Source organism: Chaetodon trifascialis, chromosome 21 (assembly GCF_039877785.1).
Source record: "Chaetodon trifascialis isolate fChaTrf1 chromosome 21, fChaTrf1.hap1, whole genome shotgun sequence".
Classification (NCBI taxonomy): Eukaryota; Metazoa; Chordata; class Actinopteri; order Chaetodontiformes; family Chaetodontidae; genus Chaetodon; species Chaetodon trifascialis.
The window spans coordinates 14,335,865-14,357,247 of record NC_092076.1 but is presented as its reverse complement, the minus strand read 5'-3'; the positions used below and the strand labels follow the sequence as shown (position 1 = coordinate 14,357,247).

At 43.3% G+C, this 21,383-nt stretch overlaps 1 protein-coding gene across 1 annotated transcript; it reads right to left on the bottom strand.

The window, feature by feature from the left end:
- Window positions 1–153: 153 nt before the first annotated feature.
- ubald1a (UBA-like domain containing 1a) lies at window positions 154–20,378 on the bottom strand. The gene is made up of 3 exons (XM_070990081.1): window positions 20,077–20,378; window positions 19,338–19,397; window positions 154–2,856 (listed from the first exon to the last, which is right to left on the bottom strand). Exons 1-3 carry the CDS (start codon window positions 20,182–20,184, stop codon window positions 2,533–2,535), a joined length of 492 nt encoding a protein of 163 aa, XP_070846182.1. The 5' UTR covers window positions 20,185–20,378; the 3' UTR covers window positions 154–2,532.
- Between the last annotated feature and the right edge of the window lie 1,005 nt (window positions 20,379–21,383).

The following is a 21,383-nucleotide window of genomic DNA, read 5'->3' as shown; positions in this document are numbered from 1 at the left end:
CACACACACACACACACACACACACACACACACACACACACACACACACACACACACAGATAAATATACATCTTGATCAAGAGGCCCTTTCTTTTGAAAAACTTCACATTCATTGAACTGTACAGCCAATAGTCACACACTGCAGTGCTGCTTAGGTTGACATACAATATTTATTTAGGTTCACAAAAATGATAAGTTAATTATCAGGTAGTCCACAAATATTGTGGGAATGGTCTCATACAGTCATACAAGTGGGAAAACATACATGAGAAACCATTTAGGAACAGGCCCACCCAGAAACGCTCTGATTTAACCAAATAAAGTATGAAGCATGGAACAGGACGAACTGAGACATTAGTTTAGTCTAAATAATAAAAAGGAAGTTGCTTATTTATTCATTATTATATCCATACTTTTCCAAATGATCTTTTTTAAAAAAGGACCCTCAGTTATCCAAAATATCTCTTCTTACTCTCTCTTCTTTTATCTAATGAAAAAATAATCCAAACAGGAGAAACTAAAAAAAAAAGGGGCAGACCCTGAAATTTTAAATATTGCCATACATCAGGGTCGTCCCTAAACTGTCCCTCAGCGGTATCAATAGACCAGGGACCGGTCAAAAACTAGAGACCTAAATGTTGTAAAAACCCCTCTGTAGCACTGTACTGAGGGCATATATATACTGTATATTTGAAAGTAGTCTGTAGTGTCCCCAAATAGCCTGTGGTGGGCTTCCCCAAGCTGCCCCACACCCACTTTCTTCTCTTTGTTCCTCACATCAAACAAGACATTTTGTTAAATTCTGCCTGAACAGTGAGTCACCGCTGATTTGACTCTAGCTCTTCAGAGAAACACTCATCTATTGCATTTTTAGAAGCTTTGGGAGTAAGACCCACCACCCCACCCTCATCTTTACCTCCATACCCCTCCCACAGGTGTCTATCATCTTTTCAACCTATTGTAGATGAAAACACGCCCACTCCATATGATGAAGGTGTTGACGGCTGTGTTCCTGTTCAGCTCATCAGTTTACATTACTAAAGGCCTTTAAGCCGGCTGCATTCAGGTTAGCATACTAGCTAGCAAATTCTTGTCTCATCTGTGTCTGATAAACAGCAAACCCATCAAATTTAGTGCCCCATATCGACATTTTCCAAGTAGCCGCCATATTTCCCCGGACCTGCGTGAGCAAGGTTTCCATGAGAACAAAGTGGGCGTGGTTTCATCTGAAGAAGGTTGGAGGAACGATACACGCCTCCCGTAACCACATCTCAACCTCATGTATGTTTGCTACAAAAGATGTTACACGTTATGAACACATCATGCAAAGTGGCAATTCTGTTTACAAAGATGGAGTAGTCGTGTTTTTTTTTTAATCTGTAGCCATTTTTAGCTGCGTTTCATTCACTCTTTCAAAAAAAAGGATCAACCTGAAGTCCCACCCATTTTCAAAGCCACATCCCTTAACCTCTCAACAAAAACAGAACAATTAGCATTTATAAACGATATTATATTAAACCATGATTTCTCATTTTTCTTGTAATAACCCAAATCTCCAGAAAAAAGTATACAGTGGACAGCTGTAGTCTGAGTCCAGGTTTAAAACTGCCAGGAAAAGCCATCGCAGCAAGGATCAGTTAGCATAAACCAGAGCGGCTGCTGCCTTTAAGAAAAAACCTTTAAAAACATGTCCTGCGGCGGCGGCAACGGTTGGTTTAAGAAGAATCCCTGATTGGCTGAAAGAAGTCAGGTGACCACCAGGTGAGGTAAGAAAAGTCCCACCTTTGACGATGGGGATGACAGTATGGAGGTGTTTCCTCTAAACGCTATTGTGTGTGTATTGGTGTGTGTGTGTGTGTGTGTGTGTGTGTGTGTGTGTGTGTGTGTGTGTGTGTGAATATATATGCGTGTGTATACATTTTTGATTACAAACTGATCACCCGCTCACATGCGTACACACTCACACTCAAGTGCGCGTTGATTTTTGAGTCAATCTCAAACACTGCATTGCAAGTCCCTCTCTCCTCATGCAGCACAGACAGTTGCAGAAACACAGAACGCCAGTGGAAAAAAAAAAGTCACTGGCTGAAACGATGGAGGGGGGGGGAAAAACGAAACAAAAAAATTAAGTTTGCTGCCTCGAGTGTTCTTGAACATCACATAGAATCCTTGGGCGTGACAATTTTTTTTTTAAATTTCAGTTTTTTAGTTTAATAATATTTCTCTTATCTATGCATTTACTTAGGAAAAACTAACAAAGACTTCAGTTGCTCTTTTATTACTATGTGTGTGCGTATCTTTTTTTTCTTTCTATTTTTGATATTTGCATTGGTTTTTCTCCTCGTTTTAAATTGTCCACGTTGAGTTTTTCTTGGTTTGCGTAGTTTCCGTCTCTTTCCGTATCCTTTTCGGGAAAAAAGAACAAAACCCATTTCTACCCCATTATCACCTCCCACCCTCCCCGCTTTACTCTCACCCCCCTTTCCCTCGCTCCCTAGGTTGGAAGGGGGCTTTTCAGTCCCGTGCTGCCCTTCATCTCTCGGCCTCCATCGCTACACTAGCCTTCTGCTCGGCGCCCGCGTGGGGGTTCACTCCTGTGGGCCAGGCAGGGCAAGGCTGCGTGGGGGGTTGCCCCTGAGTCCAGAGTCCCTGTGGAGGCTGCGGCACATTAGGTATGTTTGGTGAGACTCCCCAGCCGCCGACCTGGGGGGGCGGGGGTGAGGTGGCCATGGAGGCGGCCATGGGACTGCCGCCGCTGCCACTGTTGAAGCTCTCAGACGCCTTCAGCCTGGAGAACATGGTCAACGCGTCCGGGAAGTTGGGGGGCGTCGCTGGTGTGTTGGCTGGGGTGCACATCTGACAATGAGGAGGCAAAGAGAACAATGAATACATGTCCAGAACAGGAAGACTGACAGATATAAACTCTGTATAGGACGGCTTTATTTTGATAATCAATAAACTTTAAGGCATTGATCAAACAGAAATGTCCAACGTTCGCTGGTTCCAATTTTCACAATTCATTTCTATTTCATGGTTCACTAATTACCTGAGAAAACAATCAGCAGATTAATCAATGATGAAAATGACTTTTGGTAGCTGCCACGGAGTGAACTCGCTGCCTTTAGCTGTGGCTCAGAGCGCACTTGGAGGATGGCAGAGCAAATATTTATAGCTGCACCTCAACTACTCTACTTTATTGAGACTGCCATCAGAGGAGAACTTGGTATCTTTTCATCTTGTATAAAGGATTTCTCCCAGTATGACTGCTGACCTTCACTGTAAAATAGTGAAGCTGTAAAGAGCTTTTTGCTCTTGTATTGCCACAGAACAACAAATTCTGATATTGCTCAGAAAACATCATGTTGTGCCAACAAGCAGTATTACTTCAGGAATACATTATGGAGTACATGTCAAAATGTTAAGATAAAATAAGACTTTTATTAATCCCCTGTAGGAGAAATTAGGGGAAGAAGCAAACTGTTCTGTATAACTGAAGGGAAAGTTAGGGGAATCCCAGTCTCTGTGCCTCCCCAGAGGGTCCTACTGATGACATTACAGGCCTTTGTTTACATCTACTTCCTGTTTCAACTGTAATATGGCATCCAATCTGATTTAGCAGACTAGATAAACCTGCTAAGACTGAGGAACAGCTCATATTGCTTAGTGGACACACACATCGACAAGCGAGCACACACACACACACACACACACACACACACACACACACACACACACACACACACACACACACACACACACACACACACACACACACACACACACACACACACACACACACACACACACACACACACACACACACACCAAAGTCTTTGGCCTCAATACATCTCCCTGTGCTCTAACCTGCTCCGACCCTTCTTTGTGGCAGCACTGTTATTGTTCTGCTGCCAGGAGTTCCTTTAGTGGCGCACCCTGAGCACACACAATACATGCGTGTGCCAAAAACAACAGTGAACCTACCACCTTGCAGTTAACACGCCATGTGAACAACATGTTTGGCTACTCAGAAATAATAAGCCTTCGTCGTCATCGTCATTTTCGCCTGCTTCCTCCTCTGCCTCCCCGTCCATGTGTGACCAGGAAAACAACAACCTGCTGCGTTCCATAGGGAAGCAGAGGTGGAGCCACATTTAGCCAGGAGGCTTGTCATCTAAAAATAAGAGCCTGGGCTGAGAGGCTAACAGGGCAGGCACCTACATGACAAAATAACCCTAAATCACCAGGCTTCATCAATGGAAGAAAACAGCTCGGCAACTCCCAGGATTAGGATTATATAAAATGGAATTTACTTGTGATTCAAGTACAGGTGACGTGATGCAATGCATGCTTGGATTCAAAGGAAATCAAATGTATTTTTGGCTATTATGCCCTTAAAATCTCCCTGAGTCATCTTCAAAGATAGAACTTTGTCTTTGCAACAGATTCAGGTCAAATGATTGGTCATTTGTTTGGGGGGGGGGGGATTTTCTGGAATTGAGAGTCACAGAATCCATGAATCAACTATGGGGAACAGCAGCTGCAGTCACACATGAATATTGGATGGAGAATGTTAACGTGCTGAAAAGAGGAAAGAATGGTGGAAAACAACATTCCCCTCACTGACAAGTAAAACTCAGGCTGACCCGAGGTATCTAATCTACCCTTGGCTCAATCACCCAGGATGCTCAGGATGCCGCCTTCGCGCCGAAGCAGCCTTCAGAAAAACAACAGGGGTGACAGGAACACCGCTCCTCCCTTGAGGGTGTAATCGGACCACTTTGCCCCCCAAAAGTGCTGCGGCTTGCAGGTTAGCCCCGTGAATGTACAGTCTGGGGCCATGCCGAGTTAGAGGTTCTCAGATTGGCACGCTGTTATGAAAGGCGAGTGTGTGCTCTCTGACAGGAAACGCTGGCTCATGTCTCTGAGGCCGTTTCCTGCAGTAAAGAGACACCCTGGAATGCTGAAGTGACCTCTGCGATCCTTCCTGTTCTTGGCCGTGGAAGCTACTGGACTGGATTCGTTAAACCTCATGATCAGTTAAGGGTCTGTGTGACTTGCACTCCCCAAGAAAACAATAAACGAGGCCTCCTGCTGCCTTGCACACTGTCGGGGAAAGTTACACAAAACTGCTGACACATGACCTTTCAGGCTGTCCACTGAGACCTTTGCATCAGACTTACTCATCTATAAACTCATACACAGATGAGCTGGTATAAATATACACCTGCAGTCAGCTAAAAGACTTTTCACTTATACACATCTATTTTTGCTTCTTGTTTAGCAGCACATTCAAACAAGAGAGATGGGAGAGGGAGGCGGACGACAAAACCAACCTCAAACACCATGTTAGCGTCTCACAACTGCCCACCTCACACTCCTCCACTCAGAGAATAACACAACACACCTCTCTGTGTTGGCATGTGTGCGTGTCTTTGCAGGGGACCTTGGACGGAGTCAGAGATGCAGACAGTATCGACCCACGGGGAATAGGATCTGGTCCAAAGACACAGCGGCTGTCTTTCTCTGCCAGGCTGTCTGAGCGTGGATCTGACTGCTCATCAGACACTTTCTCACTGATCAAAGTTTCTACGTAGCTCAGACCTGTCAGCATGCATTTACTGATGAGCCACACACACATATCAAAAGAAACACCAGATCTTCCACTCCCAAACAAATGAGACACAAATACGGAATATATATATCACATGAGCTGTTACAAAGCAAACGCAACCAGAGGTAAAAACTTCAGCTTCCGACGGAGCTTAAAACTGTTGCTCTGGTGGTGCATACTGATGAAGCAGGTTACTGTGCGTCTTCTCACTGTGCGCATTAATCAGCCTAGTAGCAGATTAACTCTGGATGACTGAGGCAAGGACAGAAAAATACTGCAGGAGCTGCTGAGACCCGTGCAGGGAGACTGAGGTTCAAATCCAACTGGCTCTTGGACAACTGACGGGGCACATGGGCCACAGCAAGAGGGTTAATATTTCATCTGAGAATCACTACCTGCGTGCACACTGCGAACATACAAATATACATACACCCACAAATGTGTTGATGAGAATAGTGCCGACAGAGGGTCTGCAGTTGCATCACATACAAGTGATGTGGAAAGAGAACCACGTGAGGCTCACTGGAAGATATGTGCAGCCCCGTTATGAAATGGGCTATTTGATATAGAAGAAAGCAGCACTGATTACTGGAGACTTGTCAAAAGGCATGCATATTATTCTACAACTGTCCATTTGGTGAGGCACGTTGTAAATCTAAACCGATAAAGTGTAAGCTGTGGCCTAATGATAGATTGACTACAGCAAAAATGGGGAAATTTAGTGAGGGTACTTGTAAGTTAGGGACAGTCAGGGTATATTCACACCTAGCTCTTTGGAGAAACTGTTTCAAAACTGGGAGGGCCACCCCCCTGTGACGGCAGCAATCACATTCAGATGTGGAACGAAACAAGCGGGCCATGATCTCCAAAAAAGGGTGGTCTCGGCTTCCAGTCAAACCCTGGAGCAGTGTCTTTGTGGTGTTGAACCAAATGGAACCACCACCAGCCTTCTGTGCTGCTGCTAGATTTTAGCACGATTTCAAAAGCTAAACTACTAATAAAACATCTGCTGACTGTGAAATCTGTTCAGGAAGTGATCTCATAATTTATCCTTACAAGTCATGTATATATTAATGCAAATCATTTGATGAGTATCCATGCATGTCAGCAAGGGTATTTTCCCTGATTAATAGGCCAAAAGCTGTTAAAGTGTTGTGCTTGCATCCTGCTCCGTGTACTTTTTCAGTTTGTTAAGCTTGTGACAACATACCCCGTGTCATTACTTTATAAGACGCCTCCTTTTTGTCCTGTCTCTACCTATTACACTCATTCTTCATAACATGTGGTCCATTTGCATTCTAATGATACTAATAATCCGTGTAATCAGTTATTTCTTCGTGAGCTCTTGTGACACCAAAAAACATACAGTAAATACACACATTGGGAGTTTAAGTGCTGCATAAACTTGTCTATCACCGGAGTTCGACTGTCTGTAGGCCTTGTTGGCTAGTTAAAATAGCACCACCAAGATCAACTCCCACTCAAACAGCGCATTCACTTTCATGCTGCTCATGTTAACAAAGTCAAAACTGTGTACCTTGAAACACAAGCGGATGTTTAAAGCTGTTGTCCTATCAAAGTGAGGACCTTCAGTATGACAGAATGTGTGTGCGTGTCCACTCAGGAGTCACTCAGTGACTCCTAAAATCATCAGCACACACGTAGCAGAACAAGCAGAAAGTGCGTTACAGCAGGGAGGTCGAGCCATTCATTCTAGATATACAGATGGAGAGACAGGGGGAATTACAGGCAGCCAGAGCGAGTTTGTGTTCAAAACAGAGCCAACAGAGAGGGGTTGCCATGGGGACGGTTGTTATGAGGAAGCAGCACAGATCTCCTTGTTGGCGGGACAGGGCTGAGCAGGACTGGCTCTGTGGTCGCAGCGGCCCGGCCCTGTCCATCTTCTCTTCAAGTCTGTTTGCTGAGCTCGGCATGAGGAACGCATGGTTGACGGGCAGCGACCAAACTAAACATGCCGGGCCCGGGCCTGCGGTCGGGCTCCACAAGCCTTAAACACTCTTCCATTTGTGTACATACGTGTGTGTTTGTCCACAAACACAGATGAGCTGGAGTTATTTCCATTCTGACCGACCACATTCCTCAAACATATCAAGTGTGTGTATGAGCCAGGCTGAAAGGGGCTGCTTTCTATCCTCCTGCATACTTGTGTTGAGGGTCCAGTTACGTCTCGTGACCCCAGCCGCCCTCCTCTGTGTAACATTTACCTCGGTGCTTCTACCTCACACCACACAGCCACATTCATCTCTTTTCAATCTCTCCAGATGTTTCCGCCCAGCTGTCACAGACATCATGAGCACTTTTCTTTCTTTCTTTCTTTGTTTTTTCTTTGCAATGCATGAAACGTGATCTGCGTCTTTCCAGTAACTTGGTTACAAAGCAAATAAACACACACACTGCATTTACAAACTGCTTGTCATGAATGAACTTCACTGCTTTTGTAGGTAGATTGTTTGACACTCTACCATTCACAAATGTAGAGAATTATTTTCAGCCAACCAGATGGCTCCTTCAGTTTTAACCAACCACGTAGGCGTAAATTTGAGGGTATCATTGTAGTCACGTAACGTTACATCTACCCACAGGTCAACCTCAACATGGTGCCTGGTGGCTGCTCTCCACTGGTGTGTCGTACTCTCGTCTTGTGCATAATTAAATATGTTTCAGTTATGAATGCTTGTTAGCGGTGTGGCATTTACCACTTGTGTTAGCTAACAAGTTAGCTACATATATAATGTTGATAGAAAACCTAGCTAGCTAGCTAATGGATGAAACTTTCTTTGTGTTCTAATACATGTTTGCAGACTGAGCAGATTCTGTGACCACATTAAATGAAACCCTTCAATGTACGCTCATGTGATTGGCTGAAGCGGAGGGCGTCATCTGGTGGGCTACAGATAATTCCTGCATTCATCATTCAAGTCAAGTTACAGCAGGGGAGTCTCAAAAAAACCTACGCACAAATGCAGTGAAGTTCAATGCAGGTTTTGGAGTTTGTATATAAATGTAACAACATCCAAATGTGTTTAAAAACATATTTTTGTGGCTTGCTCGAATAAAGTTAAAGTTTAATAAAGTTTTTAACCTTGTTATTATGTCCACATGATTTTTTTTTTTTTTTTTACATATGCTACAAGGCATACCATGTGCGAGTAGTCCATGCCCTTGCTGAGCATTTCCACCTTGGAACTGAACCAATGACTGTCGACTTGCCGGGTGAGCCAGGTGTGGCTATGAATCTGTATTCTGCATGCCAAGTTTCACTATTTTCAAAACAATGGCAGAGACGTGTTCTGTTTCCAATTGCTGTTTCCAGAGAACTGCTTTGAAATTTTTACACAAACACAGATGGATTTGGCCATAAAACATATACTGAAGCTTGATAGTGTTCTTCAGAGGGAGTACAATCAAACGTGTTAGTCAACTGCTGAGTTTATTACTCTTGAGTTTTATCTGTTGACAGTGTCCAAACAAATCTGCAGAATGCTAGATAATGTTAGCCAACGTTAGCCTGCCAACTTACATGGTGACTCATGTTGAATGCTGACATGACATTTTAAGATGAGGAATGATGGCTATACTCATTACGATAATTCTGACAGAAAATGTCATGACTTTGTGGTTGTTCTCAAAGGACGCATGTCATAAAAAAATCTCTAAAGCTCCTACTATAGGCATAGCAAGATAAGGCTAGGTAATCCAAGTGCATATGGCATGAGGGAGAAGTTTTCCGGCAAGGCGTTTGTGTGTTTGATGAGGAGAGTCGAAGGTGAGCAGGTATGCTCGAGCTGCAGGCGAGCGGCGAGGGGGTGGGTGGAGATAGAGGTGTGGGGTATTTGCATATTCATAGATGGCTGTATACTAAATGCAGGCGAAGGTGTAGAGTTACAGCTAAGCCATTTTAAGGCATGAAGGGATTTTCATGGAAAAAGCTTCTAAATAAGCAATTTTAATGGGTTGCCAAGAGAGGAACTTTAAACAATTAATATGTGTGTGCATCACACATACATTTATTAACCTTTTCTTTTTTTAAGTGAATTTGTTTTGCATTTACATGCATGTATGTATCATGTCTGTATGTATATACACACAAAAGCACCTCAACATATCGGTTTGACAGAGGATATGTATATGTTTGACACAGATTTTTTAATATATTAATATTTCACAATTTCCAAACCAAATCTGGTCCAACCCACCACAATACTTTGATTTAATTCGTCACAATTTCCAAAAAACACTAACCCAACTTTGTTTTCTCCATCTTTCCCTCTGCTGTGAACATTAATATGAACCTATGACGTGTCGGTTTTCTCTCCCTTCTCTATCGTTCTCTCACTTCCCACTCCTCTTCTCCCTCTCCCTCCAGTCTGCGGCTTGTTGCATACAGTTCACACACTCTTTGTCAGCACTTGCAGCAAACTGTGCTGTGAGATCTGTGAGACACGAGAATCACAGTGAGGCATGTGGCTCGACATCGCAGTCCACAGGCCCAAAGTCTTAACAGGACGGCACTAGGACATTCTGACTGGATTATAACATTGAACTTGCTGTTCAGTGAGATGTATGCGTACAGTATCTGAACAAAGCTGTCAGAAAATGTTTCCTTACTACAGCAAGTCTCTTGCAAAATAACACATTGTGTACAACAGCAATAACAAGACGAGGTGTCTGCCTTGATTGCTTTGCTGCTGGGGCTAGGCCACCATGTGTGCACACTTCAAAATCTTTATTTGGTAATTAGTTGAACCCAGAGGCCATATATGGTGTTGTGCTCAGCCTAAAAAGTTTAGTTACATATAATTAAATAAGGCCTACCTTTTCCACATCCTCCCAGGCAGTTTGCTGCTATCTGCCATTATTTTAACACGGTTAAAATAGAATACATTGGAGGATTTTGTATTTTGTTCGTTGTTTAATATAATCTATTCTTATGATGAGGCAAAATGTTTTTCCTATTACTAGAGGATAACTGTGTGGGATCCCTGGTATCACAGCTTCACATTATAACCCTTAGCTCTGGGAGCATTTTACTCAATGTTGATGCTGTCTTCAAGCAATGTTATTGGAACTGACCTCATAACATTGGACAAAGTCAAAAAAAACATTTAAACTTAATCCAACTATTAATGGGCAGTTCAGGAGTGTAAAGCTGTACAACACTGAAAAAGAACATGGAGTTTCTCAATCACTTGAGGCTGAGAAGAGTAGCAAGACATGGAAAGGAGATACAAACTGTTGACTGCACCTCTTTTAACTGCATGTGTGGGAGGATGCTTTTATGTTTCACCAGCATCAGGTCTGGACTAGTCTTGGGTGCATTCGTGTCGTGCATGTTCGGAGCACTTTATATGCTTTTTCAAACATTCATTCCCTTTGTTTGGTTTATTTGGGCATGTGAGAACAATGCCATTCAAACCTGGCAACACTGAAAATGCAGGTCTCTGTCCACTTGGAAGAGTGCTACAATGCAGTATGTTAGACCTGATAATGCAATCTGACCAACGGACATGAAAAGGAAAGAAAAATAAAGGATGAATGTTGACCAAGCCAAGATTAACAAGATAAACGGAGGTCAAACTCAGCCTCCAGATGATATGAAATGCCTCCTCAATATATCAAATTACTGCCAACGAGAGCAGACACGTTCATTGTGTTTTGTTAACGTTACAGGAACTGGAACTGGATGTTTTGACAACATGCTTACCAAATATGTAACCTCAACAGATGGCAGTTTACCATAACTCTGTCCAATAAACAAGCAACGTGTGGGTCCATGCTACATCCAACGCCTGATTTACTTGCAATCTGGCAGTGACATCCTCAATAAAACAGAGGGAAGACAAAGGAGAGAGGGCAGGCAGACCATTGCTGCATTAACTGTGCGTGATCCTGCCTGTTAAATGTTTAAATAGGCGAGTTCTTATAGCGTGTGTAATAGCCTAGCATTTCCTTTTTTTTGTTTTGGAGCTGCAGCTCTGCAGTTGGATACAATGCAACCATGACCTACTAAAAAGTATGCCAACTATGCTAACCATGAGGATAATGAGTGCTTAATAAATCTGACATATACATAATTGATTCATTGTGTGTGCATTTCTGTGAAAAACTAAACAGCAGCACCTTCATCCATCTGTTTGTTAACATCCTCTTCAAGCTGCCATTCATTTACACATGTAAACCAGACCTACTTCTAAACAAGACTAGCAACACTGTCTGTGTTTTAATAGTCCCATCACATTGCAGAGCAACAGGTGCTGACACTCAAGGTTTCATGGGAGTGGCTAAATGCCAAAATTAGGTGTTTCTTTCCAAAACTAAATAAAGGAGGTTGACAGGTGCTGCTGATCATTTCAAGTGACCGTCCTCTCCCCTTTTCACCCATGACCCCTCGCTCCGTCAGTCTCACCCAGCTTCCAGCAGCTGAGCCCTCAGTCTGTGGATGTCTATGTGTGAGTTAATGTTACATATACACAGGGACATGGTTGGATTTGTGCTCACAGGGGACCCAGTTAATCAATAGCCAGGCTGTGCTCTGTTTTCATGTGGACACTTTAAAAATACAGGAGGGAGAATGGGAAAGGAAAACAAAATAGATAGAAGCAATGACAAAAAAGAGCAGAAACCGAAAGAAAAAGAAAGAAAGCAGGAGCTGACAAAAGATTGTAGAAGTGGGAGTGAAGTGTGTGTGTGCTGCACACACTGCACTGCTCACAACAATGGCTAACAGCCTCACAATAAGTGTTCAGCAGCTCGCTCGTATCTAGAAAAAAGGAGTTTGGCCTGTCGACTGGTAACAGTCTGGCAACAGAAACTAGGCCAAAGGTCATCATCGAGGGAAAACAAAACACGCTTACGATGTAAACACTGAGGTTCACTTAGCAAAAAGACCTTTTTCTTAAAGCATCACACACACACTGTCGATCAAATTCAGTTTTTCTAGCATCTCACAGGCAACCCACATATTATGTTTTCTTCTCAGTGTATGAACCACTGCACACTATTATTCTATGAAAACTCTTATCAACATTTCACAGTGTTGCCTTCACAATAAGCAAATTATGTTATTAATCAGAGACGGCAGCATGCCCATGCTTTATTGAAGCCCAGATGACAACAAAGACAAATTGACTCCTCAAGATAAACAACAGATAATTGGGAAGGCGGTAGTGGAGGAGGTGAATGTATACAAACTAAATTGATTTTGGTTAAATCTGATATTGGCAGCTACTTTCTTGGACAATCTCTGTTCAATTTTGCAACTTCACATTGACAAAACTGAGTGATTTTGGAAAGGATGTTTTTTTTTGTTTTTTTTTTAATTGAGCCCGTTGGGTGTCAGATCAGGAATCCCAGAAGTGCACTGCACTGTGCGTATAGATCGAATGCATGAAATGAAGAGCAGACCTCAAGGGTCATCAATGTGAACCAGGAAATCAGAAAAGTAATGGCCATGGCTAAGGAGGGTGACAGCAGAGGAATGGAGGACTATGTAGCTGCAGGTTGCTGCAGTGCTACAGCTATTCTGAAAGAACAGGCCAGGGAGACGCAATGTGACAACACTCCCTTTTTGCAACAGACAAGGGTCCCATGTGCTGCTTGTGTTTCCTCAGCCATACGCCTAACCCCTGTGTCTGCGTGTGTGTGTGTGCGTGTGTGTGTGTGTGTGTGTGTGTACTCAGTGACTCCTAGAATCAGTGTGAAACCCAATCTAACTCCACTGCTCATAAACACATCTGGTCCTCACAGCCATCCCACATGGATTCCCATTCCCAGAGTCCCTTGAGCCAAAGTTCCTGTGTATGTGTGTGTGCGCGGCTGTGCACATGCCTTTGTGCGTGTGGTTAGGGTTCTGGGAAGTCATGCTCCTGGAAACATGCAGGGCAACACGCTGGAACATGCAAAGCACAGGCCAAGCCCCTTCAGATGTGGCTGACTGCTTGGCATGGCTGTTAGACATAGGGATGGACACACACACACACACGCACACACGCCCACACACACACACACACACACACACACACACACACATATATATATACATACACCAAGGCACAGATACATGCATAACCATTAACAACATTAACAGATCTAGAAATGATTAACATTGAAATCTGAGACACATTACTGTGTGCCCAGCCAGGGGATTATAGTGCATGCACACACACACACACACACACACACACACACACACACACACACACACACACACACACACGAAATCACGCTTAAATACACAAACAATGGGAGAATATAAACTGGATTTTAGCTCATAATGCATTTAATACACTTCTGTAAGTAACGTCTGCAGCTGGACAGAGAACACCTTGTTTCTTTCTTGGCACAGACACAAAGGAGCTCTGTGTTATTGTATCTTCTACCACAATACCTGGCACTGCCTTATTATTAGCCTATTTCACCTTCAGCACTTGCCAAACACCCTTCCATGCTTGTTTTCATTGATTCCTCACTGCAATGTCAAAAAAAAACAAAAAAACAATAGAAATATACTTTATATGTTTCAGTTAGCGTCCCTCCGTTTCTTGCAGTGTGATGATAAATGGATAGAGGTTAAGACAGAGAGAGAAATAGCAGCAGACAGCCGTCCATGTTGTGACATTGTGATTTATGAAGGTAATTACACCTCTGCTCCTCTGCATGGGCACACCACACACTTCAAATCTCAGTGAGATGAGATCTTACATGGATGAGAAAAGTTAGGATTTCTAAAAATCCTTTTTGAAGCCACACCCGGACACCAAAACCAAATGTTTGTAGTTACCAGAAACACCCCCTCACACACACACACACACACACACACACACACACACACACACACACACACACACACACACACACACACACACACACACACACACACACACACACACACACACACACACCTCCTTTCCTCTACTGTGTGTTTATATTGCCAGGAAACGGCCTTTAAACAACATCACGCCCACCTTTATCACTGCTCTGCTGTGCCCCATACTATTCTGCTACGTCAATGCGCCGGGTCAGCTGGCGCTGAACGTTGCCCTTCATAAAATCCTAGTTTCATTCGCTTTCTGCGTGATGCCACTGAAGAACAATGATTACAGCACTATAAAAAAAGTGACTGTTCAAAACATGGAGCTGTTTAGTCATGACTCTGGTGGTTGCAGAATGTAGACCAGGCTGGAATGTGCTCTACAGTGGGAGGCAAGAGTTAAAAATGACTTTCTTCTTTTATTTAACTACTATGCTCATTTACGAAATAAGGAAATGGGAAGGACAGATCCACAGAACCAGAGATCCACATCCACAATGCAAAACTGAGGCAGACAAGGCTAAGACAGGAAGTCCATATTAATTTCTGACTCTGACATATTCTTACAACTGCACTTACACTAGCTGCAGAAATTGTGCATGAGACAAAAGGAGGCACATTCTGTATCTGCGATTTAAGAGCTGATAGCAAATTCTCTGGTGTAATGTTAATATGTGAACTCAGCAGCAACAACACACAGCACTCTCTACAGCAGTTCACATTGCCATGACAACAATGTCAATGATAGGGAAGTAAGCCACATTAAAATCACATCTTAACATCTGCTGTGAATGATCTCCAGCTACACTGTATTCAATGTCACTGACAACTTACTGTGCGACAGAGAATCTACTTCAATATAGAAAATGTTACACTTCATAATGTATTGTAGCTTCTTCATAACATGAAACGGTAGCTACATTTGTTCAAGGACCAACCTTTTTCTAAGCAGACACTGTGGGGGCCGGACTTTCAAATAAACAGACTTTTTGGCTTGTTGACCAGGTTGGCAAGCTAATGAACAGTCGCTGTTAAGACGGATTGGACTTCTTCCACCTGTGAGTGACATTAAATGCACACATTTTCTGAATTCATTAATATATGTGAGATGGATGTGGCCCACGGGCCGCCAGTTAACCATCACTGAGTTATGAACTGGGTCTGGACTGACTTGCCATTCGCTTTAAGTGCGGACAACGGTCTGCCGAACTTTGAGAGAACCTACTTTACACAATAAAAGAACTTTTCAAGATAGCGCCAATATGCCTGTAGTTGTATCAACCTCATTTTTTGCTGTCAGTTTAGAAAGACTTCATGTCTTCAGGATTTCGCTAAGACCTCTGATTTAAAAGGGAGTCAGACAACATTTCAGGCATTCCCCAAACATAGTCAGTCATACAGAGAAAGTGAGGCTCACAGGGAACCAATTTAAAAGCTGACTGTGTCATTATTCTATAGCCAATCAATAATTACTTCATAACGATAAGTTAAAGCAAAAAAAAAAAAAAGAGAAAACCCTTACCTGTTGGCAGTTTAAACTCTCTCTATATGTCTATCTATATTATTATAGTGTTATTTCATAGTTCTTGGCCCCAGGCAAAGTTAGGAAGCCACTCTGTTGTCTAGAGCTGGATCTTGATATACTGTAAAGGTGCAGATATGATTCACGAGGAAAGGGAGAATGTGAAATATTTCTTGAGGAGATTATTTTTATTAGCCTGACCTACTAAAGACAGCACGCTTTTCAACATCCAGCTCTTGATTTCAATGCAGGGCTGCTACATGCAGACCTCTCTCTGCATTCTGTTTCAATAACCATGACGCTGGCAGAAATTGCACACATGTGAAGTAGGCTTTGTGGCTAAGTTAGTTTCCCAGCTTAGTCACATGATGGGGTCACATGTTCCCAGACAACAGTGGAATCATCCAGCTGGGCTACTTCCTCCTCTGTGGTCACATGAGGATTCATTCATTCACTTTACGGGGGCTGTATGTGTCCCACATGGAGAGATATTAATCATGGCAACACTGATATTGGTGCGAACATGCAGTTAGGCTTCAGCATTTTCCATTGAAATTCACTGACATACAATGAGCAACTCAAAGACAGACATCTGTTACGCTGTCCAGAACAGATCACCCCAAAACCATGTCTGAAGAAATACTTGCTAAAGTTGCTCATGTGAAGAAGAAATTTTATATTAATTATTATTGTGCACTGAGGTTACCATGAATATGTTGAAGAGCATTTTTGAAAGCTAGCATACCAAATAGAGACTTTACATAATTCATTTAACAAATACGTAAAACTGAGCTTGAGACATCCCTACAACATGTATTGAAAGCATTTATAAATGGAAAAAGCCAGAGCTTCAAAGGAGGGAGGTAAGAGGAGCGAGAGTGTATAAACTTAAGACTGGCCCCCTCCGCTCTGAAAGGGTTCATTTTGGGCCGGTGTGAGCATTGCATCCTGTAGGAATGTGTTGCGGTGGCAGTGTTTGTAAAGGCAGGGTGTGTGTAGAGAAGACTGGGACTAGACTGGGAGGGGTTAGAGTGAATTTAGGGCCTGGGTGTCCATCGCAGAACATACATATATGATTTGCTGAACACAAAGACAAATGGAGAATCTGTTCAAGATCCATCGTGTGGCTGCACACTGTGGTTCTCACTGAAACAGACTACATACACACAAGCACACAACAACAAGCAGAGACTTAAATGTGTGCCTGTACAGAGCTCTTTTACATCATGTGCCAAAGCACAGGCACTCCTCTGGGCCTGGGATTGCTTGTAAAAGGAAATAATAATGACAGGAGCTTTAGCTAAATCCCCCACCATTCACAGTATTATGCAAGACTGTACTGATGAGTAGGCTAACTCACCTCACTACTTGATATTCGATACAGGATATAAACCTCTGCCGCACAAGCATTTGCAAAGCGCATGTAAACAAAATCAGACATGGTTTACAATTTCAATGCTAACCTACTGACCGATACAAATTGCTTTGCTTAGACACACAAATGTATATATTAAACAACAGCTCTTTAGTATCCAAGACAATCTCTCTCCCATGATGCCAAATTTAGATAGGAGAGCGATTTGGCACATCACATTCAGCCTCATACATTCTTTCGGGGTCTCAAAAACAATAGCATAAACCAGCTCACTGTACAGTATCCATAAACTAACTGACCTACATGACATCCTAAACTGTCATGCTGCCAAGAAGTCTACAGGCTATCTGTTGGGGCCATCGGGGCTGGGGTGAGGCCTCTAGCCAAAATAGCAATCTCAAGGATGAGTTCAGCTTGTGTTGTAACACAAAACATTAACGCAACAGCATGTGCAACAGAAATGTAACTAAATGTTCTTCATATTTACTCTAAACTCTAGAGAGACTGGGAGAGAGAGAGAGAGAGAGAGAGAGAGAGAGAGAGAGAGAGAGAGAGAGAGAGAGAGAGAGAGAGAGAGAGAATTAAGAGTGAGAGCGAGAGCAAAGTGGATTAGATTTGTATACCAACGAATGCTGTGGCCTGATAAGCTGCAGGAAGGTTGGACACGCTGCCCTACTGTAGTACTGTTGTGTCTCATGCACAAACAGACACTCACTCTGTGCTTGCACCAAATACAAATGCATGCATGCAAAGTATGTGAGGACATAGACACACGCACATGCTGGCATATGCAACAAAGGGAACGTGAAGTTGTGATTATGCAAGAGCATGCCTGAAACAATAACACCACAAACACACGTAGGTGCTCTGCAGTCTGACTTTATTATCTGGTGTGTGCAGCAATCAAGCTCAGCCCTGCTTGGCAGACAGAACAGGACACCTCTTTGCAAATTGTTTACTCTCTAAATTTAAGTGACACGTTTCCAGAGCAATATAGAGGACTGAGGTGCTCTTATTTACTGATCAGACGATTAAGGACATCTTGGCTTTCTTTCTCACAATAAAGCTGTGATAAACATGATTCAGCTCGGTGTGAACCGTTTGTATGCTGACTGGTGATACCGCACTACTCTTGAGGCTATACATGCACACACACACAGTCGCTCTCCCTTTTCTTTACAAATTCAACGCTAAAACGTTTCACAGTTTGATGATGGTCTTTACCACGCAAACAGAGCACGAGCTTAAAAACGATCAACAGTTTTGTCCACAGCACATCCACATCAGCTTCTTCCAGAGGGCAGCTGTTGCTGGATGCTGCCATGCATGCGGCTGCAAACAAAGGCTTGTGTGCTGCCAAAGTGGGCTGCTGCTAAAAGCCCAAATACTGCTAGTGTTTCATAATGCTCAACCTCTGTGTGTGCCATGTGCGGAGTCTCCTACAGCCCTAACGCCTTCCAGTTTACTCCACTCTGATTTGTGTGTTGAGGGCAGCAGCAACCCAATGGGTGCAAAACAGTCGAATTACCCAAAGCAAATGCAACTGCATGAGGGTCTATTTATGCAAGGCAGCTGTCCTCTTCCTGGAAAGAGACTTTCTGTCTTACTCAGACACTGAGGAGCCCTTCCTGCCATCACGCACCTCGACTGATAGTATGAAAAATGAGGTCCTTCATAGATCTACATCTATCTTCCTCGCTCCCTCTTCCTCCCAAACACACACGCTCTCTCCCTCAGTGTGGCTGCTGCGGCTGCATGCCTGCCTGTGTGTTTATTTCTGGAAGCTCACAACATGGCCGACATGTGCTTTGTTATTGTTAGTACAACATCATCCCTCTTGGCCTATAAGGGCTGTTTATTGCCCTCCCCCCCATCCCACCCAAAACAGCACAGCGGCCTTAAAGATATACTAGCACGAATCTTGTTATAGTTTGATAAACAGAACAGTAAATATTTCGAAAAGTAATATTATGATCACCACCCTCTTTCTCGCACTCACCATTTGATGATGATGGCCATATGGAATATTTGTTTCTTGAAAAAAGGCACTGAGGGCAGTCTAGAATAAAACAAAAACACACAGGAAATGAATGACAATTGGTGGCACTATTTTGTGCTTCAGAGAAGGACACTAAAAATAGCTGGAGGCGAAGATTCGTCCGAGACGTCGCTTTTTTCTATGTTGATTGAACGCAAACCCAAACACTACGAGCTTGCGGCGAAGAAAAAATGTACAAGCTATATCTGAAATCGGTTCACCGCAGACTAAACAATTAAAACTACTCTTTAGTAGGCTGGTCGATACAACACGGCGGTCATCTTTATTGCGTAATCGCACTCGTTGGCCTCGCCTGTATACTGCTGTCATGTGTCGGATTATAGTATTTAATCTAGAGTAAAGTCTAATTGGATGTGCTAGCTGTACGCTTTGCCCCACTGTGTATTCCCTACAGATTTAGTTTGGCTAAAGCACAGATATGGACTTTAAATACACACAAAAGTTCTGGTTTGAAAGTGGGCCGACTGTTGGAGACGTAAAGCGGACAGCTAGCTAACACTGACGCTTTGTTTTGTGTTGAATTTCAAGAGCCTGAAAAGTGCCGAGAGGCACAGAGACGGGCTCCGGGGAAAACTAACGGTCGGCAGACATAAACATTAGCCGTGTGGCTAACGTTACCCCGCCGGGTCTCGCGCAAAAGCCTTTTCGTTTTTGTTTTGTTTTCTAGTTATTCTTTTACCTCGAACTGCCAATGTGCCGCTTGCAAAAGCTGCTTCGCCTGGTCTGCCGCACAACCCGCCGTCAGGACGAACTGGTTAATCATGACTTGATGTTTGAGTTCATCCATTTTCGACGAAGCCCGTGTCCTACTCGCGGCGACTGGCTCTGAAACAGACTTTCGACCGTTTTCCTCTCTTCCTTCGCTCTAGTTGTATTCCGTTTCCCTGCCTCAGTCGTCCACCATTACAGCCGGTTGAGCAAACACAAATATTTACTGTAGGAGCGGTAGTGGAAGGAGCATTGCGTGATTGACAGAAGGACGCAGCCAATCAACTGAGAGCATCGCCAGTGGGATTTGTATGCTGCAAGCGGAGGGTCCCGGATCGGCTTTGCTTTAACCGTCAGATAGAGGTTTATTTTGATACTTAAATTGACGTTAAACGAGAATTGCTTGTCATAGTAAGTGTATTTTGAATTATGGTACAGGTATGGCATCGATATCACCGAAGATGAGGTAAATCCCTACTCGAGTGATCGCAGAAAGGGTTTGTTTTGGACTACAACTCCCGTGAGCACGCGCTTTGTTTGTAAAGCTCCAGGAGGCAGACTTTTGTGAATGACGGCCGCGCTCGTCCAATTCCCAGGCGCGCTGTGTCACTATCTTGCCAAATATGGTAAACAAATCCACCATCGCCAATTACATCGCTCGGAGTTAAATTAGGGACAGCCGACAGTCATGGGTGCATATTCAGAAGCGTAGTGTCTGCTCTGCGCATTTCATAAACCACTTCTTCTCACAGTGTCTGTCCCATCAATGCCGCATCTTATCTGCACGCATCAGTGCGGACTGCGGCGGTACTACATCCTCATTTCTCCTTTGTTGTAATAACAGAGTGAGCATGGGTTTGCACCTATGGGTTGCGAATTTAAGGCTTGCTCAAGGACACTACAACAAGTAAGACGTGCGGTCGCACGGGGTTATAATAAGGAGGAAGAGCGGTACATTTCAACACCCAGCTTCACCCAGATGGCCATAATGACGCATGTTAACGACTTAATTACCCTGTGGCTGAAGATTTATTAAATTAATTACCATATAATAATGAATCATTAAGCAAAATAGGGTCATTTATTATGCTGAATGGCAGTCAGTGTGTGATAGAAAGAGGTGAATGCAGTCATTGTGGTCACTTAAACAAAGGTGGTACCTATAAAGTGATATGATCAAAAGGATAGAATACAGTAGTTACACTGAAATTATGTAATTCTTCAAATGCCCCCCTTGGATCATTATATTTGACAATACTCTTACCATTCAAGCCAAAT